General features: G+C 33.0%; 1 protein-coding gene across 1 annotated transcript in view; it reads right to left on the bottom strand.

Moving 5' to 3' along the window:
• LOC136033015 (lysosomal phospholipase A and acyltransferase-like) overlaps positions 1-14,020 on the bottom strand; it is a 40,803-nt gene extending 26,783 nt beyond the window's left edge. Inside the window, exons 1-2 of the mRNA XM_065713556.1 lie at positions 13,895-14,020; positions 76-215 (exon numbers count right to left, since the gene is read on the bottom strand). Of these exons, the coding sequence (XP_065569628.1) occupies positions 76-215; positions 13,895-14,012 (258 nt within the window). The 5' untranslated portion in view covers positions 14,013-14,020. The remainder of the gene's footprint in view (positions 1-75; positions 216-13,894) is intronic.
• Positions 14,021-18,073: the final 4,053 nt, after the last annotated feature.

Raw genomic sequence — 18,073 nt, 5'->3', positions numbered from 1 at the left:
TTAGAAAACCATGAGTACTAATTTGTTCAATAATTTAATGCTAAAAGAAAAGCCAAAAAAAAACAGAAGGCTTACCCAACAATCGATAACAATAGGCACAAGCAATTCTAAATTCAACCACAAACTAAAATAGTCAGACTTTTTGCTGCAAATGTAGTGAACTACATTTTCTTTGCTTAATTTTGCCTCAATCTGACTTCCGCCATCCCCTGGAACTAAAGGAAAATTTCATGAGAGTAGATATGAAACATTACTTTGTTGCAACTATTAGCCAAAGACAATGGCCTAAATAGCAACAAGGATTCAGTAAATGAAAAAATTCAATATGAAAAAAATAGAAATTAAATCACATAGCTTCACATACCCAAAACCCTAGTAGGGAAGGGAGAAGCGGAACTGATAATTTAATACCCCTTTCTCTCATTCGAAAAACTCTTGAGCATAAACTTAGTAACGTTACCTAGTGGTGATGTAAGCCAAAGAGAATTGTTGAAGTAAGTTACTTGGTGTTGCTCTATTATTTGTTACATATTTTGATTTCATCAATGATTTTTGAAGCAATTTTATCCAGTAGTTTAGTGATATTTACTGGTATGTCATTTAAAGGCCTACCTAAACTATTTGAATACTTTATGACTATTTCTACAACTTTTGCTCAAGTCTTACTCCTAAAAAGCTACTTTTTGCATCTACAGTCATGTAAAAGTGAAACAAAATATACTGTATAAAATGGCTGATTTTTCACTGAATGACCCTCTATTAGTAAATTTTATATATGTTTTCTTTCAAATAGATCCCAAACTGTAAAATACAAATATTCTTTCTAAACTCCTCCCAAGTTAGCATGTAATTCCTCAAGAAACCTTGTTAGGACCACTCTTATATGTAGTATTGATTAATGAAATTGGTAAGATTCCCTCAAAGGTGTTAATATGTAGATGACCTGCTGATCCTTGAAATATATCATACAACTATTAAAAACGACCCATTAAAAATCCTACTTATGTTTTAGATAAAGCTAATAACTTACATATGAAAGTAAATACCACTAAGTCAAAAATAATGACAATGAACTTCTTAAAATTCTTGAAATCCACTTTTGTTTCTTAGACCCTATCCCACCCAAAATGCTAATGAAATATGTTAAACTCCTCAGTGTCGTCACAAACTTCTAATAACCTTGAGTAGGATATGTATATTTCAAGAATTCTGGACTTTCACAGCAAAGGATAGTCAAAAATGGAAATTTTTGAAGTAGATTAAAATAGCAGATTAACTTTGAAATGGTTAAATACTGACAATAATTTCACTGTGAACAACAAAGAAACCTGTGCAGGACTATTAAAGCTATGAGAAAGTGTGCCATTCCAGATAGCATTTAAAGAGAGACTTATATCACACTATTATATCACACATTATATTATACAGACCTAGGTCACACGATTACACTCTATATGATTATCCAATTTTGTCTCTCTGCCTGAGGCAATTTTTCAGTTTTTTGCTATCACTATCTGAATAGCATTTTATACATTTACACATTAAAAAAGGTTGAAGATAACTTCGAAAACAGTTCAAAATAGGGATGATACCCAGTTTTACTGCTGATGATGAACACTGTATACGTGTTCGAAATATCCAGTTAAATAATTTTATATCTATTCACTGTCAATAAAAAGGTATCATCCCTATTTTGAACTGTTTTACTTTCGAAAAAAGGTTGAAGAGAAACGAAGACGTAAAGGAAAAAGAATGGGCAGGTTTCAAATGCACCGGGGTCCAACCTCAAGTATCCCCCAAGTATTTCGACCCGTGTCGAATTGGGTTCTAAATTATGTTGAAAACAGGTGGCTTTTTTGTTCTGTCGAATTTATAGGTGAAAATGCTCCAATTTAAGAAAATCGAAGTTTTGTACCCTTTTCTCATAAAACTTCAAACTTCTAATCAAACAGTTATGTTCATAGAAGTTTTTCCTACATAGTGAAACCCTTTTCAAATCAAAAGTCTTTATATTAACCCTTCCAGAGCAGAAAAAATGTTTTTTTTTTACAAAACTATCAAATCATTGATACCTTTACCCTACAGTGATGGGCGGATAGAAATCATGAACAACAGATAAAGACACTGAGGAAGACTTGACTAAGATAATAAAATAAGATAAAAAGTCAAAACATTGGCAAAAGCCCGCACATGTATCCATTTGAAAACCAAGATTCTAAAGAAAAAAAAAATCAATTTTATTTTTTGGAAACCTCCTTATGATGACACTTCATCCAAAAATAATTAAAAATCTAGTGGGATGATGGGAAATTTTTATGTTTTGGCAATAGCTGCTACTGTGTCACCATCGCAGTGCTGTATCAGAAGAGATTGGATGGAATTGACCTAAAACTTACCATTACTGGGTAAGTTACCCAGTGGTAACTTACTATGTGGTAGCTTAGGCCTTGCACACTACTTCAGACCTTTCTTTTTTCTTTGGAGGGAAGTCATTTGACAGTCAATAGGAGAGAAAAAGGATTAGAAGTTACTTATAAAGGTAATTATAAAAATAAAGAGAAAATACAATTTGCCTACAGAAAAGAATCAATTTAATGCAATCTAATCTGGGTTCTTTGTAATTTAATTTGATATATTTAAAATACAATGTTTTTTTTATATATTTTTCAGATATGGTTCATACTGTCTGCTTTACTGCTAAAGATGTTTATTTAGCAGGCCATGGTTTATCACTCAATATAGCAGGGTAAATACAGGGCCAATATAACCGTCTACAGGCAACCAAAATGGAAACAAAATCCCTGAAAGCAATTTAATCATTGGAACTAAGCCTATCGCTTATGACACTAAACCGTTGCTTGTAGTAAAGGCCAGAAGCCATCAATGTATTATTTTTCATTCCTTTTTTCCCAGTCACTTTGTATAGAAGTGATGGTTGTAAAAACTATGGAGGGGAATAATCTGATCAGATACAGGACTCATCTGATAGAGAGCATGGAAAATAACTGAAGACATTGAGCCAGACTTGGCTAAGATTGTAAAATAAGATAAAAAGTCAAAACACTGACAAAAGCCAGCACAAGTATCCACTTGAAAACCAAGATTCCAAAGAAAAGACTCAGTTTGATTTTGTGAAAACATCCTGACAATGATGCTTCACTCAGAAATAATTAAGGATCTAGTGGGATGATGGGTAAAACTTATGTTTGGGGACTTATATCTGGTGTGTCACCATTGCAATACTAGATTAGAAGAGATTGGACAGAAATATTTTCTATTAATAGGACTTACTACCCATATTATAGCTTGATATATAATTCACTTATTATTAATTCTATAGTTAAGGATAGCCAGTCGAAAAATTTGAGTCAAAAGTCAAAAACTCACCATATAAATACTCATTGCATATCCTTATTTTTTACTCGGGTAGGAAATGACAAAGAGGTGGTCTGACAGAGCAGTATTGGCATAAGCTCAAAGGGATATGACTAGTGCACTGAATCTGATGAATAAACATCTTTTTACAATCAATTTTAGTGAAGTGGCAGCACTTTTAGGGATGGATTTATTTCAGTTGAGAACATTTCTGTTCATCAGAAACTTAGCTTACCACTTATGAAACTTATCAGTAAGATTGAACTATAACTTACCATTACCAGGTAAGTTACACAGTGGTAAATTACTGCGTAGTAGTTAAGTCTTTTACACCATTTTACATACATGTCTATCAATAGCAATGTCAAGATGGATGACAATGTTTTAAGCAAGTTCAGAAGCAAATCAAGACAGATCAAAATATAAGAAGTATTAATGGTACCTATGTTGTTTTTTAATTATTATTTGTTAAAAATCCGTCTTCATACAAAAAGGAATTACAGAGCACTACAAAGAGAAAAAAAGCAAAATATCACTATAGAATTATGGCAACATTGCTAGAGTTAAAGAAATCATTTGGTTATGTTTTTCCATAAGTTTAACAATGCCTATGAGAGATCTGCTATGTGAAGACTACAGAAGAGCTTTGAATTGCATATCCAGATTGGATATCTCAGTATATATTTTGCAAAACAGAACAGATGGGAGCAGATTTTCAATTTATCAGCATTTGCGAGAATCTTCCAAAAGGGTGCAATGTAGAGGATGTGAAGGAGAGCAGCAGTATTTTACAGCATTAATAGATAATGGGAATTGAAATTTAGCTTAGCAGAGACTATGGAAGCATTTGCAGCAGATATGCAGTGTTTGATGCTGTCTGTTTGGCGATGACAGGTATGAAAAATGGTATTTCTAACAGGAATACCAAGGTAACTGAGTTGGTCAGATGGGAAGATCTTTCAATTTCCAAGTACAATTTGATGAGGAAGTGGGCTTTTCCACTTAAAAAGCTGTATGTTGAACTTTTCAGCCTTAAATTCAAGACCAGATTATAAGTATTATGCTTACAGTTTTTAGAAAGTTTCAGAAATTTTGTCAAAGTTTGGCAGATGTTAAAAGCGTCATCAGCATAAGTGACTAAGGAGATATTGAGGCAAGAAAGAATGCAAAATATCTTGCACTGGTTCTGAGCTTTGAGGAGAGATACTGAAATGACAAGGTGAGGCAATTAGACCTTCCTGGCTCCTCTCTTAACTGGTACAGTTCTCTCCAGTAGCTTTACCATTTCATCTTGCTAAGTGGTATTTTAAGACAGACTTGTAGCTTAGCATACATATCCCATACATTTGAGATCTGATGATAGCCAGATCTACTCCTCTTTCAACAGCCCTTAAAAACAAAAGAGGATGCAACAGGGAGTCAAAGGCTTGGCCTAAGCATCAAGCACACCATTAGCAGCAACAACAAGGGTGTCTGCAGGTCCAATGCCATGTTGAAAGCCAAACTGACGTGGAGATGTGCAAGATTTATCTTTAAGCTCTTTTCTGAGCAGTAGTACATAAATCTTGCATAAACTGGTCAATACAGTTACAGACCTTAAAGATATGCCTTGATTGGAGATTTTTTTAGAGTAGGAGAAAGATCTCCCAAGCAGAATGTTGATGGAACAAAGCCTTGTCTAAAAAACATCTGCAGTAGTAACACAAGATGCTCTAAAAGTGCAGCATCACAATTTTTTATATTAAGAATATGAATTTCATCTATATCAAGTGACAGCTTTGGCTTAAGGTGCATAATAGCATCAGTAACAGACATTACACATACTATAAAATGAGAGCTAGAGAATATATACAAAATTGGTCAAGCTCTTCAGCATATTTGTATTCAAGTTGGGGGTCAGGTGTAAAGGATTTGGCCTCATAGAAAGAATGCCATTCAGATAGAGGAACATCAGCAGTGGAAAGGGAGGTTTTTGGGATCTGTGGATAGATTGTTGACAAAAGGAAATGAGGGTTATCTCTGATTTTTTGTGCTGACAGCTCTATTATTTTCTTATGGTGGTTCTGAAGTTCCTTGGAAAACTTTTTCTTTGTTGAAATCTTTTTTAGTAGCATAGTAATAAATGAGCTCAAAAAGGGAATGTGACATTAATTTGCTTAGTTATAGGTAAATTTCTCAACTCCCAGTGGTTTTAGCTGTTATACCCCCTATAGTGGAAATCCTGCATATGCCACTGCCTGAGTTGCATAAGGGTTGAATTACACAGAGTCAGTCTGAGATACAAGGATATTGAGTTGAGTTACCCTTGGGATTCAGTTGTACCAGTCTTCAGTTAAGTAAGGGTTGGGTTACATGAGAGCTCAGCTAAATAGTTCTTGAATTGCATGAAGGTTCATCTAAATGGTGGTTAAGTTGCACAGAGTTCAGTTGTACCAAGTTTGAGTTGATTTAGGGTTCAGTTAAATAGGGTTGAGTTGCAAGAGGGTTCGTGTGGCACAAGGGAGTTCAGTTACATGAGGGTTTAGTTGCAAGGGGATTCAGTTAAACGAGGGTTCAATTAAACAAGGGTTCAGTCATAGGCACACCCTGCATAATTAAATGGCCAAATAGAGTAGAAACTTCAGCTTGAAAAATTGTGATCTGGGAAATTATCTTGAATTTCTTGGTTAGAATTAAAGAAAATAGAAGGATTGGTCTCCTGATACAGCAGGTGGGAGTGCCAACAATTCTTTTCCATCTGTTATGTCTTACTCTCGAATAACCTCTCTGAAGCTACTGTCCAGTCTCAAAACCCTAGAAGCCTTCAATAAAGAATGTAACCAACATTTGACCAATGCTGAATAAAGGCTGAGATGTCACATCACATCCTCAGAAAATGACAATCAAGATTTTGTACAGGAGGTTAAATACCACATTATTTTGCTGGACATGCAATTTAAGCTAGTCACCCTAGGATTTTTAGCTGTAAAAAAAAAATACCCTTAGCCCTGGCTGTTCAACTTTTGATATATTTGCAGTTTCCAGCATCTTTACTAATAAAGCACATAACAAACAAAATCTTCACAACAGAAAACAGGTGTACCTGTTCATAAACTTGCAAAGTTTTATGTGGCATTCCTATGAGAACTGTTCTTGAAGCAAATAGCTTCCATACCAATGATATATCTGAAGTCAGCAGCCAACTAACCCTCTCTATTTATGACTGATAACTATTTGGTGCCTCAATTTCTTTTGGTCACAATAATCCACAGCACTAGTGCAATGAAGGACAGTGTTGTAATTTTGTCAGAATCCTAAGGGGGGGGGGATAAATTTCAGCTACTTTTCTTGAATCAAGTGAAAATGACAGTAAAATACTAAAAAATGAGCCAGTGCTATATAGTACAATAAAGATACTTTATAGCATTATGAAAATAAATACACAGTTGTAATAAGTTTTGTGAAGAAATTAAATTTCATCTAGTTGGCAAAATAAGGCTCAGGGGAGACCAAGGTCTGAGAGGGGCAGTTTTCCCCTGCCCCATAGAAAATTATACCCCTGATTAAGGACAACCTGACATTATCTTTCATACTACTTCTAACTGGGTATAAGTGGTAGAAACCTGGGAACCACGACACTTAATGTCCCAAAAATCCATGAAGATTCTATACAATTGGTCTTTAAAGCAAATGTTAATCTTGGACTCATCAGAAGAGTATCACCAGCTGGTCATGAAAAATCTTCCTGATGGTATACAAGGCACTTGTGAGATCTAATCTTGTATTTCTACTAAAGTACAAATGAAGGTAGACTAAAGCATCCATAGTGTAAAAGAACCCTTTTTAAGAAAGACCACTTTTCTTTGGCATTCCAGAAAAATAAAGATTAGTTTTTGGACCACCCCTATTTTCCCAGAGCATGATGCAATGGGAGGGTAGTAACAAGAGTTCCGCCTCCTTGGTGAAATTTTCACTAGCAATTTGTCAACGAAAATTCAAAATGTGGTCTCTGTTTTGAAAAGCAATTAAAAAGAACAAATATTTAATATCTGCGATTTATAGAATAAATATCAAGCAATGAGATTTACATTTTCAGAATCAGAAGAAAATCAGCTTTCTGTTAAAACGTGAATAAAACTGAAACACTGAAAGAATATATATGTCAAAATAGGATGATTGGTACTTCAAAAAAGAGGTCCCTAGAGATGAGTCAATAAAGTAATAGTTGCAAGTTTTTGATTTTTTTAATTAAATTTTTTAATTTTTTGATTTTCAATTTGATATGGTAATTAATAATTACCATATTGATGTATAGCCATAGGCATACAGAGGGGGCAAAGGGGCATCTGCCCCCCCCCCCCCTAGAAGTTCAAGTTTACACTAGACATTGCTGAAAAATAAGATGTTTGAAGAAGCATTTGAAAAAAGATAGATGGTTAAAAAGGAAGTGGATAAAAAGTAGATGGATGAAAAAGCTGGAAATAAATAGCTGGAATGACAAAATAAAATTCAAACAAGAAGCAATTATCCACAATGTCCTGGAAAGATTAAGCTCTAATCCAAGAAGATTAATGCTGAAGCTTATTGATAATATTTAGTGATTACCTACTAATAAGGTTTGGTTAATGTTTCGTTTTGATATGAGGGCTCTAAAGTGCATATTACTGCATATAGCAAGATCCTGATGATTGCATATTATTTCTTTGTCATTAATAAAGAAGTGCATCCATTTTTCAGGTTTCTAAAATCTTCCTCCAAAAAAACTAAAAATGTGTAAAGTGGGATTGTTTGCAGGTAACATTACCTATACAGTGAAATGTATTAGTCCATGAGCCCTGCAGGCAGCAGGGTGAGGTCTGTATTCTATATTGATTCAACAAAGAGTGATAAAACTCAAAAAAGAAAAAGAAAAAAAAGTTTGAGGTTTAGTAAATAAATATAGAATACAGACCCTGTCCTGCTGCTTGCAGAGTTCATGGACTAATATGCTTTGCTCAATAGGTAATGTTACCTGTAAGCAAGCCACTTTACGCATTTTTAGTTTGCCCCATGGAGGAGAAAAGTCAACCAGAAATGGATGAGCTCCTAGAATTAGCATTTCTAAGTGCTCTAAACTGGAAACTATGCTGCTTTGCAGAATAGTTTCCAGTTTAGAGCACTTGGAATGAAACTAAACATTTACCAAAGGTTTCATAGGTGGGATAAAACTTACAGGCAATGTAAGGTTTTGTGAACTTCTTTTGTAACTTCTTCTCACCTCCCTCCCTTCATCATAGAATTGGCTACCCCCTTGACAATAAGCTATGTATGTCCATGTGTATCGCTTAGATTATTAGCTATTCATTGATATATAGGCTACTATTCTTCTCAATTCCTCTTTTGTCTCAGAATGTGATGGTTTTAGTTTTACATAGTATTGCTCAATTGGGCAGCCTACTGGTTTTTTACCATAAGCTACTCTGGCAATTGAAGCTATTTGATTTTTTTTTTTTTTTTTTTTTTTTTTTTTTTTTTTTTTTTTTTTTTTTTTTTTTTTTTTTGTACAATCTAGCAACATCTTTTTGTCTGCAATATTCCTGGTCTAAGCAGTTTAGTCTTTTTAATATTACTTTTAACTCAAGGCCTAGCCTGTTTTAGTACCCTGAACTCATATACTTTGGAAATATTTAGCATCAGTTTGTTAACAACTTTATATATCCTATCACTAAGGCTTTTCTATTATTTAATTTTTTTTTGTAATACAATCTAGCAACATCTCTTTGCCTGCAATATTCCTGGTCTAAGCAGTTTAGTCTTTTTAATATTACTTTTAACTCAAGGCCTAGCCTGTTTTAGTACCCTGAACTCATATACTTTGAAAATATTTAGCATCAGTTTGTTAACACCTTTATATATCCTATCACTAAGGCTTTTCTATTAGTTGATAAACTATCTATTTATAATATATAATGTAAAATTCTAGTCAATTGACTTCTTCCTATCTTGGAAAGTTGATGAGCTAGGGAATTGAAACTTTCAGGAATGTGTTTACAGGCTAAAGCATATCCTGGAAAGTTACTTTGAGGTCCCAAACTATAACCCTTCCACCCTCCTCTATATAACACAGCTTTTTGTGCATTACAGCTTATATTTTGGTCAAATTTGACATTATATTACTATTAAAAGTATAAATCCTTGCATACCTTAGAAAAATTCAACTTTTCACTGTTTCTTAAGCTACTATATTCCATAATTAGATCACCAGCATTGAAAAACAATTATTACCTTTAATGGTATAGTTAAGACTGAAATGTAGACATATAAACAAACCCTAAACTTCTTATCTAAAAACCCTTTACACAAGGGTAAATAGAGGTAAGAAGCTTAACAAGAGGTTTCTTGCTCAGATCACAATTAGGTATCCTTAGCAATTCTTCTTGTAATTATCTATAGAACATAATGTTGTATTTATTAACAGGTAAAATCAAACTCAAACAATCAATTTTAATATAAACCATCATAAGAAACATAAAGATGGCAGGTCCTAATATAGATAATTAAATAGATCTTATATAGAGAATCTAAATTTAATGTTCAAGTGAAACTTAAAACTAACAGAAATTACTAAAAACAGAAATTTGACTATTCCACTTTTCCTCTCTTCCCTAACCATAAAAGTCTCAAGCTTGTTGGATTGTTCCCACTTTACTTTAAACAGTATATATACTACAAATATTTTATTTTTTTTAAACTTTGAGTTAATACATTCTAAGACCACACTAGCTATACATGACATGTGAAACCAAGAAAGGAAAGGATATAATAAATGAAAAAAAAAGTCAAATAGGTGAGAAAATGAGAATTTTCTCAAGCAAAATATGAAGACAAAAATCAAGCAAATATTTTGACAAGGACCTCCACCAACCTTGGTGCTCAAAAGTTGGATTTTTTTTTTTTGCACCAAGGACAACTTGGCAGAGGTACATGTTGAAATATTTGCTTGAATTTTGTCTTGATATTTTGCTACTGGCTGACAAAATTATTGCTTTCTCAACTATTTGATTTTTTTCATTTGCTGTATCTTTTCCTTTCTTGGTTTCTTACAAAACATTGAATTTTAAATATTATAGGAATGTGTTAATGCTTGTCTTAAGTCTAATTCGGCTCTTTACTTTCCTTAAAAAAACTTCTTTTTTGGATGGTTGTGTTGTAATAAATGTTTATTAAGGGCTTATCTTTGGTTTATTTTGCTAATTTCAAATATATATTTATAAACAATAGTATACACATATAAGGGCTCTGAAGCACAAGATCTGTCTAAATATCAAATTTCATTAAGATCTGATCACCCATTTGTATGCTACAAATACCTCTTTTTTCAAGTTTTTCCAAATTACCACCTCCTCCCAACTCCCCCAAAGAGAACAGACCTGGTTCTTGGACTTGAGCTTATTCTTCCCACTAAGTTTCACCCTGATCTCCCTACTCTAAGTAGGACCCCCCCCCCCAAACTCCTCCCAATCATGCTGGATCTAATCTGAATTTAAACTAAGAGACCTGAGTTACAAGGTCCTTCTAATTATGAAATTTTATTAAGACCCTTAATGAAACCCTTACTCCCCCCCCTAACTCCCCCTAAGAAAGCGTATCCATTCCAGTTATGTCAATCATGAGTTTAGGACTTGTGCTTATTTTTCCCACCAAGTTACATCCCAATCCCTCAACTCTAAACATTTTTCAAGATTTTATGGGTTATTGGAACACAAATATTTAATTGACAAAGTCATAATTTGCATCAAAGATTCAAGAATTTTGGTTCTACCTTAGCCTTACATGTGCATGATAACCCACACCACTTCATTCTGTTTGAAAACACTTCCATTATTGCCTCTGTTAAAGGTCTCTTGCAAGTTTTCAGAGGGGAAATCAAAGTTAGTGAGATCTATACATATTAATACTATACTATACTATATATATATATATATATATATATATATATATATATATATATATATATATATATATATATATATATATATATATATATATATATATATATATATATATATATATATATATATATACAGAAATTTGTACCATCGCAAGAACAAGTAGCCTAAATATAATGAAATAAATAAGTTTTTTCAGCTGAAAGTAAGGAGCAACACTAAAACAAACAATTATTAGTCTGTATATGAGGGGGTTTTTCCCCTTGTCATTATCTTGCTCTTTATGCTAAAGTTCAAATTTTATTCCAATTCTTTAAGCATAACCCCTTAATCAAAAAGACCATTCAATCAGAATACATAGCTCTTTTGAAAGTAATACACTATATATATATATATATATATATATATATATATATATATATATATATATATATATATTGAAAATTAGCAAAATAAACCAAAAATAAGCCCTTAATTACAATGCAACTATCCAAAAAAGAAGTTTTTTGAAGGAAAGTAAAGAGCCATGTTAAACTTAGACAAGCATCAACACATTCCTATAATATTCAAAACTCAATGTTTTGTAAGAAACCAAGAAAGAGAAAGATACAATTAATGGGAAAAAATCAAATAGTAGAGAAAACAAGAATTTTGTCAGCCAGTAGCAAAATATGAAGATAAAAATCAAGCAAATACTTTGACAAGGACCTCTGCCAAGTTGTCCTTGGTGCTAAAAAAAAAAAAAAAAAAAAAAAAAAAAAAAAAATCTAACTTTTGAGCACCAAGGTTGGTGGAGGTCCTTATCAAAATATTTGCTTGATTTTTGTCTTCATATTTTGCTTGAGAAAATCCTCATTTTCTCACCTATTTGACTTTTTTTTCATTTATTATATCCTTTCCTTTCTTGGTTTCACATGTCATGTAAAGCTAGTGTTGTCTTAGAATGTATGGTAAAATTCTAGTTAATTGACTTCTTTCTATCTCAGAAAGGGTTTAGATTAGGAAAATGAAACTTTCAGGGATGAATCTACAGAGTAAAGTATGTCATAGGAAGGTATCTTGAAGCAGCTACCTCTACTCCCCCTCCCTCTAGAGGGCCCTGACCTTTGATGACCTTTAAAAATATATGTGTCATAAAAGTGAAACCTTGCAAAATAGATTGTCTGCTTAATTGAAGTACAAACAAATTGTTTTCAGCTTCATAACTTTGCTCAATTCCATTTTATAAGGTTTTAAAGATATCCAAATACATTTCCTAAATTTTGAAAAAAAGCATTGATATGGCTAAAATTCTACTCAAATAACAGGAATTACATTCTCAGAACTAAAGGCAGAGAAAAAGCAACTAGTAAATAAAATTGAGGTAAAATGTTGTTTTGTCAAAGTTTCAATAGGTCATCTAGGCAAATTTCAGGGCCCTCTAGAGGGAGAAGGAGTGGAGGTGGGTACTTTAAAATGCCTTCCCAGGACATACTTCAGCCTGTAGACCCATCCCTGAAAGTTTCATCTTCCCAAGCTAAACCCTTTCCAAGATGGCAAGAAGTCAATTAACTAGAATTTTGCCAAATGTATTAACTCAAAGTTTAAAAAAATAAAATATTTGTAATATATATATGGTTTAAAGTAAAGTGGGAACAATGCAACAAGCTTGAGACTTTTACAGTTAGGGAAGAGAGGAAAAGTAGAGCAGCCAAATTTCTGTTTTTAGTAATTTCTGTTAGTTTTAAGTTTCACTTGAACATTAAATTTAGATTCTCTATATAAGATCTATTTAATTATCTATATTAGGACCTGCTATCTTTATGTTTCTTGTGATAGTTTATATTAAAATTGTTTGTTTGTGTTTGATTTTACCTGTTAATAAATATAAAATTATGTTGTATAAATAATTACAATAAGAATTGCTAAGGATAACTTATACCTAATTGCAATTTTGAGCAAGAAACCCCTTGTTAAGCTTCTTACCTCTATTTGCCCTTGTGTAAATGGTTTTTAGATAAGACGTTTAGGGTTTGTATAAATGTCTACATTCTAGTCTTAACTATACCATTAAAGGTAATAATTGTTTTTCAATGCTGGTGATCTAATTATGGAATATAGTGGCTTGAAAATAGGAAAAAGTTGAATTTTTCTAAGGTAAGCAAGGATTTACACTTTTAATAGTAATATAAGGTCAAATTTGACCAATATGTAAGCTATAATGCACAAAAAGCTGTGTTATATAGAGGAGGGGGGAAAGGGTAGGCTTATAGCTACAGACCTCAACATAACTTCCCAGGATATACTTTAGCCTGTAGACATGCCCCTGAAAATTTCAATTCCCTAGCCCAACCACTTTCCAAGATAGCAAGAAGCCAATTGAGTATCAATCAATTGATGATCTAACAGTGAAAGTCCTTTCCCCATCCTAAACCATATTGTTTTTCTCCTAAAACTTTATCTTGTACTTTCTTAGTCTAACGAGTATCACCAAAGGTCTAATAAACTATTTATTTATTGCATGGATCAAGCTCATGCCTCTGAAGGCTAGCTTAAATAGGATAGGTTGCTGAGCTCTAGATGTAACAACAATGAAAAGAAAACACGGTCTCTTGGATAAAAAATAATCCTACTTAGTATAACTGGATAAGGTACAGCTTCTTCTGATATTACGGGTCGCCAAAAAAGAAGCAACCAGTAGATCCTGAAATTACGCATTTCTTGCTCTAAATAGTTCGTATTTATTGCCATTGCTGGAAGTAGAGTTACAAATAAATATTCGCCGAATATCATTGGCACCCGAACTAGTCCAAGAGCGGAAATCTTTATTTTGGCTGTGGCATTGTTTCTGAAGAACTCTCGTTATGGAGCTTGATACGGGTTTCACTTTAGTTAAGTAGGCCTTCCGCAATAATTCACTCAAGAATAGTATGATCCATAGCGTAAACCATTTTAGCTTGGTAATGTAAATGGATTACAAAATTTGAAAACATCCTTAGTTTTGTACCTTTTATTTGCAAGTTTTGAAAAGGAAAAGTCAGGATCCGCAACATGAACACCATAGAAAATCAAACATACTTTGAATTTTTTTTACTCAACACTGATGATTTAAATTATTTAGTGATACATTTTGTGATGATAGGCTTATTTAGCTCAGTGTATCTAAGCTACTACGAGCCCAGCTACTTTGCTTTTTTGCTCATCTTCATCAAAGAATCAGGCAACTCAAATTCAGGCTTGAACTTAAAGAATTGAAAAAGAATAATATCACAAAAAACCATTCAATGCTGAAAGTTGAAGAAAAACAGATTTCATATTCATCTATTTGTTCACACTAATAGACCTTTAGTAGGCAATAAGCCCGCCGCAGTAACAATAATAACTTTACATACCTATACATAAGAATGGAGATAAATACCAAAATAATACATATAGACCCGTTTCAATGTTACAGTTATTGTCTAAAATATTTGAAAAGGTAATACATGAAATACTGACAAAATTTGTAAATGAAAATGGAATTTTACCATCTAACCAATATGTTTTTAGTAAAGGTCATTTCGCTACTTATTCTGTATACCATTTATTATTAAGATTAAGGAATTTTTGCATTTTCATTCATTATGTCAGCAATCTTTATGGATTTTTCGAAAGCTTTCAATACTATTGAGCACGAAGCATTAATAACAAAAATGTATAAAATGAGTTTTCCGGTTTGGATTGTAAAATGTATAAAATCGTATTTGGAAGATTGTTTGCAGACTTTAATTGTACCAGCCAAGAGGAAAAATGGCAGCTCGACTACTCGCACTTCCCACAAGCCAATCAGGAATCTGTGTTATGGTGTGAAATGTGCTTTAAATCGTGTCACAGTGTAAGTGCAATGTATGATCTTTGTATTATGTGCAGTACGAATATGGAAATATGCAGTTGGAATCAGAAAGTCGGCGATTTAAGATTCCATATGCTTTTTTATGAAAGAGAAGAAATGAAAGAGCACACATAGCAAATCTTCATCACTGCTAAAGTCAAAATACAAAAGACTGATTCTTTTTCTTTTTCTAGAGTCCTCCCTTTTATTAATATTAAGTGATGTCTCTTTGTCTAAGTGTTTCAGAGTTAAATGATGTATACAAAACATTGCTTTACTTAGCTTATAGATACGCTAGCGTGATAGGCAAGCTTTCAATGTAAAATTAATTTGCTTAAGCTTCGTAATGTAAGCGATAAAGTGGTATTGTATAACCAACATAACAATAATTTTAAACTGGCCAAGTAGGTCTAACTCATTATCTGATAATAAAACTACACTGATGAGTATTTTAGGCTCATTCATCTTATTTGTTCAAACATAAACGTTAAGGTTATGATGGAAAATAGAGTGATAAATGTTTTTTCGTAGTCTGTTGCAATGGGTTAGTTTAAAATATTGGTTTAGACTAAGAACCAACATCGTCATCAGTGCTGTATGATCATAGAACCAAAAGCAAATCATTGCATCACAAAACATTTGACGAAAATTGAATTCAATTCTCTTTGCTAAATACTCCACTTCAAAATGATATCTAATTACATCATAGTTATACCATGGTTAAATATATACTTTGATAAAACCGAAAATAGCTTTCCCTCAATAAGTTGAGTTTTTGCTCAAAATTTATTTGATTCTGATAAGACGTTTTTTTGTAAGTTTCTTTATGATTTATTCATGTATACTATGATCTTGGGCTGTAGATATATTAGGTGTATCTGCATTAACCTGGCCAGGAGCTATGAGACTAAAATATTGAGGGGTGAATATAAGGAGGCGAGCGTGCCCAGTCTACAGGGGGTGGCGGGAAAAGATTTCTATCAATCGATTTTTGGTGAAGATTCAAAATGAAGAATTTTGAAACCAAAAGGAAGATTTTTTTTTTAAATCGATATGAGCATTTTGCACTTACTCTTGTCCCCTAATTTTCTATTGACCCCCTTGTAATGTAGAACAATAATCCAAACAGGTTTTCCCAGTTTTCATTATTATATTCTTTCGCACTAAATAGTCTTGTTTTTTTTATTACTTTGTTGAATAGCATCTTGTATTTAAAATATACCGTTTACTCAACTAACAGCAGAACGCACAGAGATAGGACATCTGTATTTGTGCTACAAAGACCCGTTGTACGCAAAAATATTGGTGTTAGGTGTGTAAATAACACTTTGCTGCAATAAGATCAAAATAAATTAAGTAAAATTTTCATTTTACTTTAAAGCACGGTTTTGCTGCTTTTTTTTTACTTGGTGAAGAATAAAACTCAAAGTGAAGTCTTTGCTGTATGTGGTCTCAAAAGCAGCTGGTGCTTGATTGTTCTATTGATTCTACTAAACGACATGAAAGGGAATACATTTTAGCAACCTTCACGATATTTCAGCCTCAATCACATTAGAACTTCTAAAATGAAGAAAAAACAGAGAAGTTCATTTCTTTTTCATTATGTTGCTCAACGGAACAGTTTATAGTCCGTCCACACTTGGTAAGGCTTCTGGCTCTCGCAAGGTACCTGCTCCAGGGTTATATGCAGAAAATTACATGAATGTGTATATACGTAAAATAAGCATTTCTTCTAGGAAATATGATATACCAAGTATCTCATATACCGCAGCGAGTCTAAACAAATCTGCTCTAAATGAAGTGTGATTATGCTCAACAAGTTTTACTTCATTTCCTAACCCTCGTGTTTATCTCAAAATTCTGACGAGGTAACTATATACGGTAATCCAATGCTAGCAGGGAAAACAGTGATGGATGAGCTATCGAATATAAATGAATTGTGATTATGCTCAATAAGTTTTACTTCATTTCTTAACCCTCATGTCCATCTCGAGATTCTGACGAGGTAACTGTACACGGTAATCCAATGCTAGCAGGGAAAACGATGATGGACGAGCTATCGAATATAAACTAGATAAAAGGCAGTATGAGGACATTGTATTAGTAACGCGATAATGATGTCGAGATAAAGGCAGTATTGGTATCCTGATGATGACGTAAATAGTAATAAAACCGGAAGATGAACGTGGATATTGCAAATAAAATAAAATAATAAAATAACAATTTGTTTCGTCTATATTAGAAGGATAAGGAGATAATGATAAAAATTTAGATTATTTCTCAGAAGATAATAACTAACGTTAGTTTCGAGAACTGATTATTCACGTGAAACATAATCGACCTCACATCAAGTTTCATTCAAAGTTTTTAGTTTCGTAAATATTTTTAGATTTTAAGGGATTTTTCTGTCGTCCAACTAAAAACTGTTTGCTAATATTGCTAGAGGATTCCTTTAAGAAATTGAATGCTTGTTGAAGGAAACTATTGGAAATATAAAGCTAAGTACTCAAAAATTGCCAGGATGGGTGCTTTCAGTGCTTATATTATTGGCAGTGCATCGAGGACTGCTACTATTTCATATTTTTTCCCTCCCCCTCTAAATTTTGAGACATATCTCTTCAAGTAATTTCATTTAAAAAAGTCAATTCCTTCATTGAAAAAAAAAGAAAAAACAGCGAAATTGTTCCCTGCCTACATTTTTTTTAAATGTTAGTTTGCCCCTCCCCCAATTTCATTGACAATGGATACTTTTCCCCTAAATTGAAATTTCCTTTGATTTGCACCTTTAAATCGCCATCCCCCGGCAATGTGGATAAAAGATTATTATAGTCTATACTCTGTGCCCCTTAACTATCCGAATATGGATTTTTGCCCTCCTCCCCAACAAAAATGCAAGAGATTCACCACTGGCTGAAGGAAAGGAGTTTACTTATGTCTAAGG

The sequence above is a fragment of the Artemia franciscana genome, chromosome 11, assembly GCF_032884065.1.
Source record: "Artemia franciscana chromosome 11, ASM3288406v1, whole genome shotgun sequence".
Taxonomy (NCBI): domain Eukaryota; kingdom Metazoa; phylum Arthropoda; class Branchiopoda; order Anostraca; family Artemiidae; genus Artemia; species Artemia franciscana.
This window is presented reverse-complemented; position numbering and strand designations above follow the sequence as displayed.